This window comes from Salmo salar, chromosome 26 (genome assembly GCF_965601325.2).
Source record: "Salmo salar chromosome 26, fSalSal1, whole genome shotgun sequence".
In the NCBI taxonomy this organism is placed as follows: Eukaryota; Metazoa; Chordata; class Actinopteri; order Salmoniformes; family Salmonidae; genus Salmo; species Salmo salar.
Window position 1 is genome coordinate 41,844,510 of NC_138316.1, and position 14,622 is coordinate 41,859,131.

The 14,622-nt window shown below is 44.5% G+C and overlaps 1 protein-coding gene across 2 annotated transcripts in view; it reads right to left on the reverse strand.

Annotated features, from left to right (window-relative positions):
• LOC123730756 (activating signal cointegrator 1) overlaps window positions 1-14,622 on the reverse strand; it is a 125,564-nt gene that overhangs the window by 102,349 nt on the left and 8,593 nt on the right. For both annotated transcript variants that reach the window (XM_045708389.2, XM_082969737.1), the window contains exon 10: window positions 13,548-13,639. In XM_045708389.2, coding sequence (XP_045564345.2) covers window positions 13,548-13,639 — 92 coding nt within the window. The remainder of the gene's footprint in view (window positions 1-13,547; window positions 13,640-14,622) is intronic.

Here is a 14,622-nt window from a genome sequence, read left to right on the forward strand (position 1 = left end):
GGCCAAGTCTAGAAACAGCCCCTAACAGAGGCATTAGGCCAAGTCTAGAAACAGCCCCTAACAGGGGCATTAGGCCAAGTCTAGAAACAGCCCTTAACAGGGGCATTAGGCCAAGTCTAGAAACAGCCCCTAACAGAGGCATTAGGCCAAGTCTAGAAACAGCTCCTAACAGAGGCATTAGGCCAAGTCTAGAAACAGCCCCTAACAGAGGCATATGTGTATGATCTGAGAAGATTGGATGGGTGTTAGCTATATAGCGGAAATTGCACTTAGTGAATCAGAGGGCAAGGTGGACCCAACTAGCATATTGCTTATATCTATCCAATTATTTTCAGATGTACAGTAAGTGTCTAGTTGGTGGAGGCTCGGGGTTGTGTCTGGACTGGGTCAGGGACCATTCCTTTCCCAACTCCAAGCAGAAAACTGGCAAAGACGTAGGCCTCACAGGGAGCCATTTTTGGGGCATCCATCGTGAACACCAGACGTGGAGACCGAAAACAATGGCAACTGTCTCTTTGCTTCTTTAAAGCTTATTAGAGAGAAGGGGAACATTGATTTCTGGGAAGGCACTGAGATTGTGGTGTTAAATGAAGGGCTTAGATTTTTCTAACAATGATATCCTAATTTTATACTCAGATAGCTATTAGTCCAGGCATTTCTTCAACAACTGAGTAACAGTGGACTAAAATACTTACAAGGATGAGTATAAAGAATCTATCTTGGAATTCAATTACTTCTCTTTGATTGTGTATAATAGTCTTCAGCATTCTAAGACTGAGCTTTTAAAACATCAAAGACAACTCATTTGATGTGACGGTTTTGGATATCTGAGGTAGGAAGGACACAGTGAGCAAAATACATCAATTACTATTAGTCTGGTTTAGTGCACTAACAAACAAAAACCAAACAGAACTGGGCAAATGACCAAACACTGACTTTCCTCACTGAAACTGAAAGGCATGTAATTAAGTGGTTCTGAAAACAGTAGTGAAATTGTAAGTAGTGCAACCATTTAGTCCAGCAGATGGACATATGTATTGTTCATGGTGTTGTAGACCTGTGGCTGCCTGGCTGGCCTGGGCTGGGCTGGCCTGGGCTGGGCTGGACTGGCTGGTTGTCTTTCAGAGCCTGGGGACTGGGGCTGAATGCATTCCACACCACCACTGCAGCATCACATGTTGTCTGACCTCTCTCTGCCATGGCAAACTGCCTAGCATGGAAACAGAGCGGAGGGAGGACGTGTGTGTGTGTGTATGTGTGTGTGTGTGTGTGTGTGTGTGTGTGTGTGTGTGTATGTGTGTGTGTGTGTGGCTACAAATTGGGGTGAGTGTTCAAAGCCTCTCGCTCACGCGCCCACGCACGTGGAGACACACATACAAAAGATAATGAAGCCTGTTCCTAGTGAAATGTAATTCTTAACGACCACATCCACCTTCACAGCCGCGACAGGAAAAACAATATTTTCCGGGGGCTGATAAAGGAGAAGACAGGGAAAGACAGTGGGGCGACTGAAGATTCACACAACGTTACAGAAACAGAGAGGGGGCAAAAAATAGGATAGCGTGACTTCCTTTAACCTGTCTCCCATATATCCACTGTGTGTGTGTGTGTGTGTGTGTGTGTGTGTGTGTGTGTCTGGCAGGAAGGCTTTTTTAACCAGTTTATAATAGCAATAAGGCACCTCGGGGGTGTGATGTATGGCCAATATACCACGGCTAAGGGTTGTATCCAGGCACTCCGCGTTGCGCGTAACAACAGCCCTTAGCCGTGGTATATTGGCCATATACCACACCCCCGAGGTGCCTTATTGCTATTGTAAACTGGTTACCAGCATATAAATACTGCATTACCGCACATGGAAACGTAGGCATCAGTTGGAGCTTGCGGACGCACTAACAAGGAGAGGAGAGCAACTCTGGAGGTCAGCCCTGGAAACGCTATAGGACACAGACACTCTGGAGGTCAGCCCTGGAAACGCTATAGGACACAGACACTCTGGAGGTCAGCCCTGGAAACGCTATAGGACACAGACACTCTGGAGGACAGCCCTGGAAACGCTATAGGACACAGACACTCTGGAGGACAGCCCTGGAAACGCTATAGGACACAGACACTCTGGAGGTCAGCCCTGGAAACACTACAGGACACAGACAGAGACACTCTGGAGGTCAGCCCTGGAAACGCTATAAGACACAGACAGGAAAATCCCAAATGGAGACCAATTGTTGTTCTAACTGATTATAATAAGTCATAACAACTATAACATAATGAACAGCCCTGATAAAAGCTACATGACTTGTGGTTATACCGACTAACCTAATGACACGCTAGGTAGCTATTCACATTGTAACATATGAATGTCTGAATACTTAGATCTTCTTATGATACATTAGCCACATAAAGACAAACACACACTCTCTTTCTTCCTCACACACCCATTACACATCATACACACACACTGTGGAACCTCTGCTGAAACACAAATTGCAAGTCCACATGACCCGGCCCGTGGTCAGTCAATAGAGATCAATAGAGCACTCAGCTCCACTAAAAGGAGAAATAGGAGCTAGCTTTGTCTCTGCATATATCTCCTTTAACCATGCCAGATTAGACTACCTGCCCTGCGGTCGCTAACACAGCGCTAAGGCAGGCTAAGCTAGGGAATGGTGTGAAAAATCTGGCTCTTATTAAGAGCTTGGTTCGATCCAATCTATTTGGCAGGGCAGATTGTGGGTGTGTGGTTTAGGGCTTGGGGTGTCCTAGGCTATGAATTAGCAGTGAATCTGAAAACGCACACATGGCATTTATGCATAGTGTATATAGATGTGGCACATTATGTTAAACTGCTTTGTCTAAATAACTTGATGTGATTCTAAAAATACTTTATTTGTCAGCAACTGTGGGGTAAATATATTTTTGAAGTGGAATGAAATAGTGTAGCCAACAGTCATCTCTCCATCTCTAGTTCTTTCTATATACTGGGGGATACATACAGTATTATAAACTGGGAGGTTCGAGCCCTGAATGGCTGACAGCCGTGGTATATCAGACCACATAACACAGGTATGACAAAACATTTATTTTTACTGCTCTAATTACATTGGTAACCAGTTTACAATAGCAATAAGGCACCTCGGGGGTGTGATGTATGGCCAATATACCACGGCTAAGGGTTGTATCCAGGCACTCCGCGTTGCGCGTAACAACAGCCCTTAGCCGTGGTATATTGGCCATATACCACACCCCCTCTGGCCTTATTGTTTAAGTATACAACATCTAGCTACGACCTAGATGTGGTATGCAGTTGAGGCCAGTTGGACGTACTTCCAAATACTGTAAAACGACATGAGGTGGCTTATGGTAGAGAAATGAACATTCAATTCTCTGGCAACAGCTCTGGTGGACATTCCTGCAGTCACATCTGTGGCATTGTGTGACAAAACTACACATTTCAGAGTGGCCTTTTATTGTCCCCAGCACAAGTTGCACCTGTGTAATTGTAATGGAAATTATATGATTAAAGGTTTGACTAAATGATTTCACTCAGAAACCATATAACCTGTTGAAATGTATTCGAAATAAGGCTATAATAATGGGTTAAAACTATATTCCAATACTGTGTGTGAGTAAGACACTGTTACTATTTCAAAATGAACAGGGCATAGTTGATAAGACGACCTTGTGAGAGGAACAGGAACAGGGCCTCCCTAAGTTAGGGAGGGGAACAACTGCCCGAAAACGGCTAGGCTGGCAAAAGATAAGGAGACAGGTGGTCTGGGTACTGTGGAAAAATACAGCCGCCTAAAGCGGGGTGGAGTTCTCTACTGATGTAAGTTTATTTGTGTGTGTGTGTGGTAATATAAAAGGCTGTGTGCATTGTATGAATTGGAGAACTTTCATAAATAAACGTTTTGACCCTTTTAGGCTGGCTATCCGTCTGCTTCATTCAACCAGAATCTTACACACTCTGGGGGGGGCAGACTGAGTAGTTTCATTGAAGTTCGGTTTAAGAACATTGATAACTTAATTCACATAACAGTAATGATCATGCTGTTTAATCAGCTTCTTGATATGCCACACCTGTCTGGTGGATGGATTATCTTGGCAAAGGAGAAATGCTCACTAACAGGGATGTTAACAAATTTGTGCACCAAATGAGAGAAATAAGCTTTTTGTGCATATGAAAGTCAGTCTCTCCCTCGCTCTCAAATTGAGTTGAATCAACAGATCACAGCACATACTTTACTTCCTGGTTTGCTCCTAAAGGGTACACCTACAATGGCCGCCAGTCCAGCCATTATGCCGTCTTTGACTTGAATGGGGATGACCGTTCTATTCCTTCTATTTCTATGGCAGCACATGCAGTCAGGAGCGGAGGAGATGAGAAAGTGGGCTTGTTTATTATTTTTTTTACTGTGGCCAATTACCGTCATCCAAAATTCCATGACCATCACAGCCCTACATGAATGCTTGCTGCACAGTGGTAATAACTGGCAATTATATGTTAGAAACCTACTCCTTCCTTCAATCACTCAAAAACACTCGCCTGTTCTCTTTCTCTCAATCAAATTCCCTTTTATCCTCTCTCTGTCTCCCTCTCTGTCCTTAATAATAAACACACCCCCTACTTCATTCCTTACCTTGTCATTACCTCACTCACAACCCTGTCCATACGGACTTATAACGCCTTTATACATATTTAATGCAAATACATATCCCATACATATTTCCCTCTTCTCACTTCCCCACCTCCCCCTGTCCATCCACTCCTCCTCTCTCTATTCTCCCTCCATCCACCCCTCCATCTACCTCACCCTTGTCACTTCAACCACCTTAGTCCACCTCTCCCTAATTCCTTCTCCACATCCTCCCCCTCGACCCCCCCACCTCTCTCCCAACCCAATCCTCCCTCCCTCCCTCTCCACTTCCCTCCGCAGGCTGATGATACCCAGGAGCAGGTTACAGAGAGGTGGGCGGTAAGCCTTGTGTGGACTTAGGAGGCATCATTTCCCCTCCTGCCACGGCAGTAGCGATGGGGGAAAAACATTGACACAGTTACATATCGGGATATTATGTTTGATGATATATTGTATTGTATTGACATTATCACTATATTATTTTTGTGCTAGTTTGCTGTACCTGCACCAATATTCCAGTATTTTACTTAGCTTGTTATCTATCATCTTTTTAAATACGGAGGCAATTTGTTTTCAGCACTTTTATTTCCAGGACTGATCAAAACTGGTTTTCGCATAGCTCCTTTTCCCTCTGCAACAGCAATATGTTTGGAACATCGAGTTGCAATACATATATAAATCGTGAGAATCTCAATACATATCGAATCTGCACCTGAGTATGGTGATAATATCGTATCGCGAGGTCCCTGGCAACTCCCAGCCCTACAGTACAGTAAATCCCCTGCCTGCCTCACACACGGCGGCTCTAGGGAGCGGGCTAGCTACAGCGCTAGCGACGTTATGCTAACTCCCATTATATAACATGGGAAAACAGGCGGCTATGGCTAAATGGCTAGCGTGAAGGAAATGGAGAGCGATCCACACACTCCTACGTATTTACTTACACTACTCGAAGGATGATACAGTATTTAGACTATACTCTAGTCCTGTGTAGCTTCTACCTGGTCTCTACTTTATCCTCCCTCTCTTCTCCCTCTCCTGAAAGGCTACATTGAAAGGGGCTTTTATTTATGGCTGCCTTGTGAACCTCTCTGCAAGCACACACACACACACACACACACACAGATGAAAAGGCAGTCACACAGCCCCCGACATGATTTTATGGCCCTGAAAAGGTTGGGTAGGTGAGAGAAAGTAGACTGAACAAAGGGAAAGATTCCTATTCAAATAGTCCTAGTAGTCAGGGTCACACAGTAAGCCTATAGTGGTCTCAAGGTTTAGTGCATTTCCCAGATGTAGGTTATCCTATTTCCATGTACGACGCCTATTAGGAAAAATACAGGAAAAATGTATCATTTGATTGGAAAAGTGAAAACAATAAGAGTGATTTGTTGCCATTGTCTAGTCACCTCCCACACACACGGACTTAAGAATCACCCGTACAGCAAAGTAATCAGAGCCAATTACATTTCACCAGCACAGTTTATATATCTCATAAAAAAAATAAGCGTGCCAATTTCCCAACTGTGTCAATATCTCATTAGAGCTAATGTGTGTGTGTATGAGGGGTGAGTGAGAGTTTGTGTGTGTGTGAGGAGGGGAGGGGTGGCAGAGATGCAGTCACAGATGTTTTCACTGTCCCGATCGCATCCGGGGAAATAAAACAAACAGCCAGGTCAATTAGAGACAGGGTGCTTCTTCAACAAACTAGATAGAAAATAAACAGGATTTTGGGGGATTTTCACAAAATGTAATCCATAGTCCGATGGAGGAAGGGTGGTGACATATATGACATTTGTATCTTAAAGCATAATTGAGAAAAATTAATATTGAAAATACATCATTTTTGATATGCCACATTTTTCTATATATGGTTGAATATAATATACTCTAAAGTTATGAGCATAGTAGTCAATATAACCAATCACAGCCCTCTGTCACGGTTGTCGTTGGTAATGGAGGACCAAAACGCAGCAGGTATGTGTACGCTCATCTTGACATTTATTAACTTCCAAAATGAACACCAAAATAACAAAACAAGAGAACGAACGAACAACAAACAGTCTGGCAAGGCACAAGGCTAAACACAGAACAATCTCCCACAAATACACAGACAAACACACCCAACTAATATAGGACTTCCAATCAAAGGCAACACCACACAGCTGCCTTCAATTGGAAGTCCACCCCAATTAACCAAACATAGACATACAACCAACTAGATCAACATAGAAATACGTAGACAAGGAACAGTGCCCAAAAACCCCGGAATACTAAATCAAATGCCCCTTTTAGAAAAAACACCACCCTGAACCACATAAAACAAATACCCTCTGCCACGTCCTGACCAAACTACAATACCAATTAACCCTTATACTGGCCAGGACGTGACACCCTCCTTTTAATTGTATCATTACACATCCTGCAAATCCCCAGCAGAGGGCGACCATTTTGAATCCATTTTCACATTCACTCTGTTAATGCTAAAAGTAGCAGAAATCCCACTCTGGAACTTTGGCATGCCCGTAGTAGAATATATGATGTTCAACAATATATACTGAACAAAAATATAAAACGCAACATGCAAGAATTTCACCGAGTTACTTTATATAAGGAAATCAATCAATTGGAATAAATTAGGCCCTAATCTATGGATTTCACATGACTGGGAATACAGTGCCTTGCAAAAGTATTCATCCCACTTGGCATTTTTCCTATTTTGTTGCATTACAACCTGTGATTTAAATTGATTTTTATTTGTATTTAATGTAATAGACATACACAAAATAGTCCAAATTGGTGAAGTGAAATGAAAAAAATTACTTGTTTCAAAAAATTCTAAAAAACGAAAAAGTGTTGAGTGCATATGTATTCACCCCCTTTGCTATGAAGCCCCTAAATAAGATCTGGTGCAACCAATTACCTTCAGAAGTCACATAATTAGTTAAATAAAGCTCACCTGTGTGCAATCTAAGTGTCACATGATCTCAGTATATATACACACACCTGTTCTGAAAGGCCCGTGTCTGCAACACCACTAAGGAAGGGGCACCACCAAGCAAGCAGCACCATGAAGACCAAGGAGCTCTCCAAAAAGGTCAGGGACAAAGTTGTGGAGAAGTACAGATCAGGGTTGGGTTACACATTTTTTTCTCTAAACTTTGAACATCCCAAGGAGCACCATTAAATCCATTATTTAAAAAATGGAACGCATATGGCACCAAAACAAACCTGCCAAGAGAGGGCCGCCCACCAAAACTCACAGATCAGGCAAGGAGGGCAACAGTCAGAGAAGGAACAAAGAGACCAAAGATAACCAAAGTTATATCCTGCCTGTTTGGCCCTGTCTGGGGGTATCGTTGGACGGGGCCATAGTGTCTCCTGACCCCTCCTGTCTCAGCCTCCAGTATATATGCTGCAATAGTTTGTGTCGGGGGGCTAGGGTCAGTCTGTTATATCTGGAGTATTTCTCCTGTCTTATCCGGTGTCCTGTGTGAATTTAAGTATGCATTCTCCAATTCTCTCTCTGAGGACCTGTGCCCTAGGACCATGCCTCAGGACTTCCTGGCCTGATGACTCCTTGCTGTCCCCAGTCCACCTGGTCGTGCTGCTGCTCCAGTTTCAACTGTTCTGCCTGCGGCTATGGAACCCTGACCTGTTCACTGGACGTGCTACCTTTCCCAGACCTGCTGTTTTCAACTCTCTAGAGAAAGCAGGAGCGGTAGAGATACTCTGAAAGCCAACTGACATTTACTCCTGAGGTGCTGACCTGTCGCACCCTCTACAACCGCTGTGATTATTATTATTTGACCCTGCTGGTCATCTATGAGCATTAACATCTTGGCCATGTTCTGTTATAATCTCCACCAGGCCCTGCCAGAGGAGGACTAGCCACCCCTCATAGCCTGGTTTCTTCCTAGGTTCTGGCCTTTCTAGGGAATTTTTCCTAGCCATCGTGCTTCTACACCCGCATTGCTTGCTGTTTGGGGTTTTAGGCTGGGTTTCTGTACAGCCCTTTGTGACGTCAGCTGATCTAAGAAGGGCTTTAAAAATACATTTGACTGATAACCCTGAAGGAGCTGCAAAGCTCCACAGCAGAGATTGGAGTATCTGTCCATAGGACCACTTTAAGCCGTACACTCCAGAGCTGGGCTTTACAGAAGAGTGGCCAGAAAAAAAGCCATTGCTTAAATAAAAAAATAAGCAAACACGTTTGGTGTTCGCCAAAAGGCATGTGGGAGACTCCCCAAACATAAGGTAGTCTGGTCAGAGGAGACTAAAATTGAGCTTTTTGGCCATCAAGGCAAACACTATGTCTGGCGCAAACCCAACACCTCTCATCACCCCGAGAATACCATCCCCACAGTGAAGCATGGTGGTGGCAGCATCAGCAGGGACTGGGAAACTGGTCAGAATTGAAGGAATGATGGATGGCACTAAATTCAAGGAAATTATTGAGGGAAACCCGTTTCAGTCTTCCAGAGATTTGAGACTGGGATAGAGGTTCACCTTCCAGCAGGATAATGACCCTAAGCATACTGCTAAAGGAACACTCGAGTGGTTTAAGGGGAAACATTTAAATGTCTTGGAATGGCCTAGTCAAAGCCCAGACCTCAATCCAATTGAGAATCTGTGGTATGACTTAAAGATTGCTGTACACCAGCGGAACCCATCCAATTTGAAGGAGCTGGAGCAGTTTTGCTTTGAATAATATTTTGCATCTTCAAAGTGGTAGGCATGTTGTGTAAATCAAATGATACAAACCCCCCCCCCAAAACTATTTTAATTCCAGGTTGTAAGGCAACAAAATAGGAAAAATGCCAAGGGGGGTGAATACTTTGCAAGCCACTGTACATACAGTATGCATCTGTTGGTCACAGATACCTTAGAAAAAGATAGGGGCGTGGATCAGAAAACCAGTCAGTATCTGGTGTGACCGACATTTGCCTAATGCAGCGTGACATCTCCTTCACATAGAGTTGATCAAGCTGTTGATTTTTGCCTGTGGAATGGTGTCCCACTCTTGTACAATGGCTTTGCAAAGTTTCTGGATATTGGCGGGAACTGGAACATGCTGGCGTACACGTCGATCCAGAGCAACCCAACCATGCTTAATGGGTGACATGACTGGTGAGTATGAAGCTTCGAGGAATTGTGTACATATCCATGTGACACGGGGCTGTGCATTATCATGCTGAAACATGAGGTAACAGTATCTCTGTGCATTCAAATTTCCATCGCTAAAATGCAAGTGTTCGTTGTCTGTAGCTTATGCCTGCCCATACCATAACCTCAACATGGGGCCCTCCGTTCACAACATTGACATCAGCAAACCGCTTGCCCACACAACGCCATACACCTGGTCAGAGGTTGTGAGGGCGGTTGGACGCATTGCCTAATTCTCTAAAACGATGTGTGGGGCATCGTATGGTATAGAAATGAACATTAAATTCTCTGGCAACAGCTGTGGTGCATATTCCTGTCAACGATGTAAACACATTTGTGTAAAAAAATGGAGAGAAATAAGCTTTTGTGTGTATGGAAATGTTTTATTTATATATATATATATATATATATATTACCTAATCTAAAAATATATCCCCAAACTCAGGGTCTTTTCTGTTCTAGGAATCACCCAAACACTCTTTCTCTGGAGACAGACACACACGGAACACAAAACAACATGCTTCCTTTTTTTTTTTCAAGACAGTGATTTCGCTGGTCAACATAATGGCTGACATAATAGAAAAGAACCAGCTCTGTGGTAAACCTCCATAGGAACAGGGAGCAGATGGAATCCATTCTAAATAAACCTAACCAAAACAACAAAGATCCCCATTCCTCATGGTTAAAACAAAACAGACATAGCTTTCAATCAATCCATGTTAGAAAGACTACAATGTTCAAAGAGCTGCTGGCAGCCTTAGTCATAGTGGTTTGGGGTGGAGTGGTACTGCCTTACTGGGCCATCCAGGCATTGAGGCATCTCCACATTTAAACAGCATGAAAGGCAAAAGATTAAAGACCACCGAGAGCACCAGTGCACCCGATTGATTCATTATACATCAAAGGGTGATGCGAGTCAATCTGCCTCCCTGAAATACAGCGTTTCTCTCCATCTCATCTAACTGCTCTAGACGTAATGGGAACGTGGGTTAACTTAATACCATGTGGGTTTGGTTGATCACGTTTGTGTTTTAGATGATAGAGAAGGGGAGTAATGTGGGTTGAATTGTGTTGTGGTTCAGCAGTGCTTTATGGTGATTGTGCTGCAGCCTCCAGTCAGTGTAAAATGGCTGGCTGTGGGTTGATGCTGAAGTGGTGCAGTACACCCTCTGCTGGTTAGAAGTTGTATAGCAGTAGGGAGGAAAAGAGGAAAGCCAATGATGTCATTGTAGTAGAATGATTACACCCTAGCCTAGGTCACCAACCTGTTCCTCTCTGGGAAATAAAACTAAAATTACAATTTTTTTTTTTTACAAGTACTCTGAAAAGCTACTAAATTACAGTAACAAGAGTAGTTATAATGAGTTACTTTCTACCTCTACCAATCTGTTTCTCTATGGGATGCCCAGCTGTTGAACAAGTGTTCTACTTCAACTGGATTATTAGCAGACTATTTGAATCAGATGTGCTAGAGCTGGGATGAAATAAATACGTGTGTAAAGACTGGAAAAGGCAAACAAAGCTATAAAAAATAATCTAGCTGACGCTCTTATCCAGAGCGACATACAGGAGCAATTTTGGGTTAAGTGCCTTGCTCAAGGACACAACAACAGATTTTTCACATAGTCGGCTTGGGGAGTCGAACCACTGACCTTTCGGTTACTGGCTCAACGCTTTAACCGCTAGGCTACGTACCTATTAGCACCAATCTAAAGTTACATGTTAATTCAGTAACTAACTGAATTAGATTATATTAACTATCCGTGTTCAATCAAATGTTATTAGTCACATGCACCGAATACAAGAGTTGTAGACCTTACTGTGAAATGCTTACTTACAAGCCCTTAACCAACAATGCAGTTAAGAAAATAAAGTAAGAGATAAGAAAAACAAATAATTAAAGAGCAGCAGTAAATAACAATAGCGGGGCTATATACAGGAGTACCGGTACAGAGTCAATGTGTCAATATGCGGGGGCACCGGTGTCGAGGTAACTGAGGTAATTATGTACATGCAGGTAGGGTTATTAAAGTGACTATCCATAGATAATAAACAGAGAGTAGCAGCAGCGTGGGGGGGATAGTCTGGGTAGCCATTTGATTAGCTGTTTAGTAGTCTTATGGCTTGGGGGTAGAAGCTGTTTAGAAGCCTCTTGGACCTAGACTTGGTGCTCCGGTACTGCTTGCCGTGCGGTAGCAGAGAGGACAGTCTATGACTTGGGTGGCTGGAGTCTTTGACAATTTTTAGGGCCTTCCTCTGACACCGCCTGGTATAGAGGTCCTGGATGGCAGGAAGCTTGACCCGGTGATGTATTGGGCCGTATGTACTACCCTCTGTAGTGCCTTGCGGTCGGAGGCCAAGCAGTTGCCATAGCATGCTGTGATGCAACCCGTCAGGATGCTCTCGATGGTGCAGCTGTAAAACCTTTTGAGGATCTGAGGACACATGCCATATCTTTTCAGTCTCCTGAGGGGGAAATATGCTTTGTCGTGCCCTCTTCACGACTGTCTTGGTGTGTTTGGACCATTCTAGTTTGATGGTGATGTGGATGCCAAGGAACTTGAAGCTCTCAACCTGCTCCACTACAGCCCTGTCGATGAGAATGGGGGCGTGCTCGGTCCTCCTTTTCCTGTAGTCCACAATCATCTCCTTTGTCTTGGTTATGTTGAGGGAGAGGTTGTTGTCCTTGCACCACACGGTCAGATCTCTGACCTCCTCCCTATAGGCTGTCTCATCGTTGTCGGTGATCAGGCCTACCACTGTTGTGTCATCAGCAAACTTAATAATGCTGTTGGAGTTGTGCCTGGCCATGCAGTCATGAGTGAACAGGGAGGACAGGAAGGGACTGAGCACGCACCCCTGAGGGGACCCTGTGTTGAGGATCAGAGTCGCGGATGTGTTGTTACCTACCCTTACCACCTGGGGGCAGCCATTCAGGAAGTCTAGGATCCAGTTGCAGAGGGAGGTGTTTAGTCCCAGGGTCCTTAGCTTAGTGATGAGCTTTGAGGGCACTATGGTGTTGAACGCTGAGCTGTAGTCAATGAACAGCCTTCTCACATAGGTGTTCCTTTTGTCCAGGTGGGAAAAGGCAGTGTGGAGTGCAATAGAGATTGTGTCATCGGTGGATCTGTCGGTGCGGTATTTAAATTGGAGTGGGTTTCTGGGATAATGGTGTTGATGTGAGCCATGACCAGCCTTTCAAAGCATTTCATGGCTCCAGACGTGAGTGCTACGGGCGGTAGTCATTCAGGCAGGTTACCTTAGTGTTCTGGGGCACAGGAACTGTTACCTGACCTATTACCTTGTAATTACGTTGACTTTGAAAATCCATTTCTGCATTGCTCCAAAAAATAATGACAGGATGTTTTTGGAACAAAGCATTTCATCCCAGTTTAATCTAAGAGGATGACTACCGCTTGGAACAAGAGCCACTCGGCAGTCAAAAACAATATTCCGGGAACAGACAGTTTAAAATCCCATCCATTTTTCCAGACTCTCGGTTTTTATCTCTTGGAGTGTTTTCTTGGCTGAGAGGGAGGGGAAAAGACGTGTTGGGCGTGTCACGCCAGCCAGGCTGAAACTATGTCCTGTCTCTCTGTTAGAAGTCTCTGTGGTTCCTACACTAACCAGGAGAACATCACATAGCCTTCACGGAGAGCTAAGTGCTCGGAGTGTCCGAGGCATGTTCGTACGGGTACCAGTGTACAGAAGCATGTGCGTAGGAAGGTACGCGGTCACACTAACCTGCTCCTTGTATTGCTCCTGAGACAGACAGTCGGTCATGTTGACACAGCCCAGCAGGCAGCTGGTGGGGTAGTCTTTAGGAAACTTAGGATCTGGGGAGAGGAGGGTGGTCAGAGAGTCAACAGAATGTTTACATACATCCTAATAAATATTTTAATTGATTGGTGTGTGTGTGTATGGGGGGGGGGGGGGTAGAGAAAGTGGCAGACTGTGTGTGTAACAGCATGTGTGTGTAACTGTGTGTGTGTGTGTAGCAGTTTGTGTGTAACAGTGTGTGTGTGTGTAACAGGGTGTGTGTGTGTGTGGGGGGGGGGGGGTGTAGAGAAAGTGGTAGACTGTGTGTGTAACACTGTGTGTGTGTGTGTGTGGGGGGGGGGGGGGGGGTGTAGAGAAAGTGGTAGACTGTGTGTGTAACAGTGTGTGTGTGTGTGTGTGGTGTGTGTGTGTGTAACAGTGTGTGTGTGTAACAGTGTGTGTGTGGGGGGTGTAGAGAAAGTGGTAGACTGTGTGTGTAACTGTGTGTGTAACTGTGTGTGTGTGTAACAGTGTGTGTGTGTAACAGTGTGTGTGTGTGTAACAGTGTGTGTGTGTGTGGGGGGGGTGTAGAGAAAGTGGCAGACTGTCTGTGTGTAACAGTGTGTGTGTGTAACTGTGTGTGTGTGTGTGTGTGTGTGGGGGGGGGGTGTAGAGAAAGTGGCAGACTGTGTGTAACAGTGTGTGTGTGTAACAGTGTGTGTGTGTGTGTAGCAGTGTGTGTGTAACAGGGTGTGTGTGTGTGTGTGTGGGGGGGGGGTGTAGAGAAAGTGGTAGACTGTGTGTGTAACAGTGTGTGTGTGTGTAACAGTGTGTTTGTGTGTAACAGTTTGTGTGTGTGTGTAACAGTGTGTGTGTGTGTGTGTAACAGTGTGTGTGTGTGGGGGGTGTAGAGAAAGTGGCAGACTGTGTGTGTAACAGTGTGTGTGTGTGTGTAACAGTGTGTGTGTGTGTGTGTGTGTGTGTGTGTGTGTGTAACAGTGTGTGTGTGTGTGTGTGTGTGTGTGTGTGTGTGTGTGTGTGTAACAGTGTGTGGGGGGTG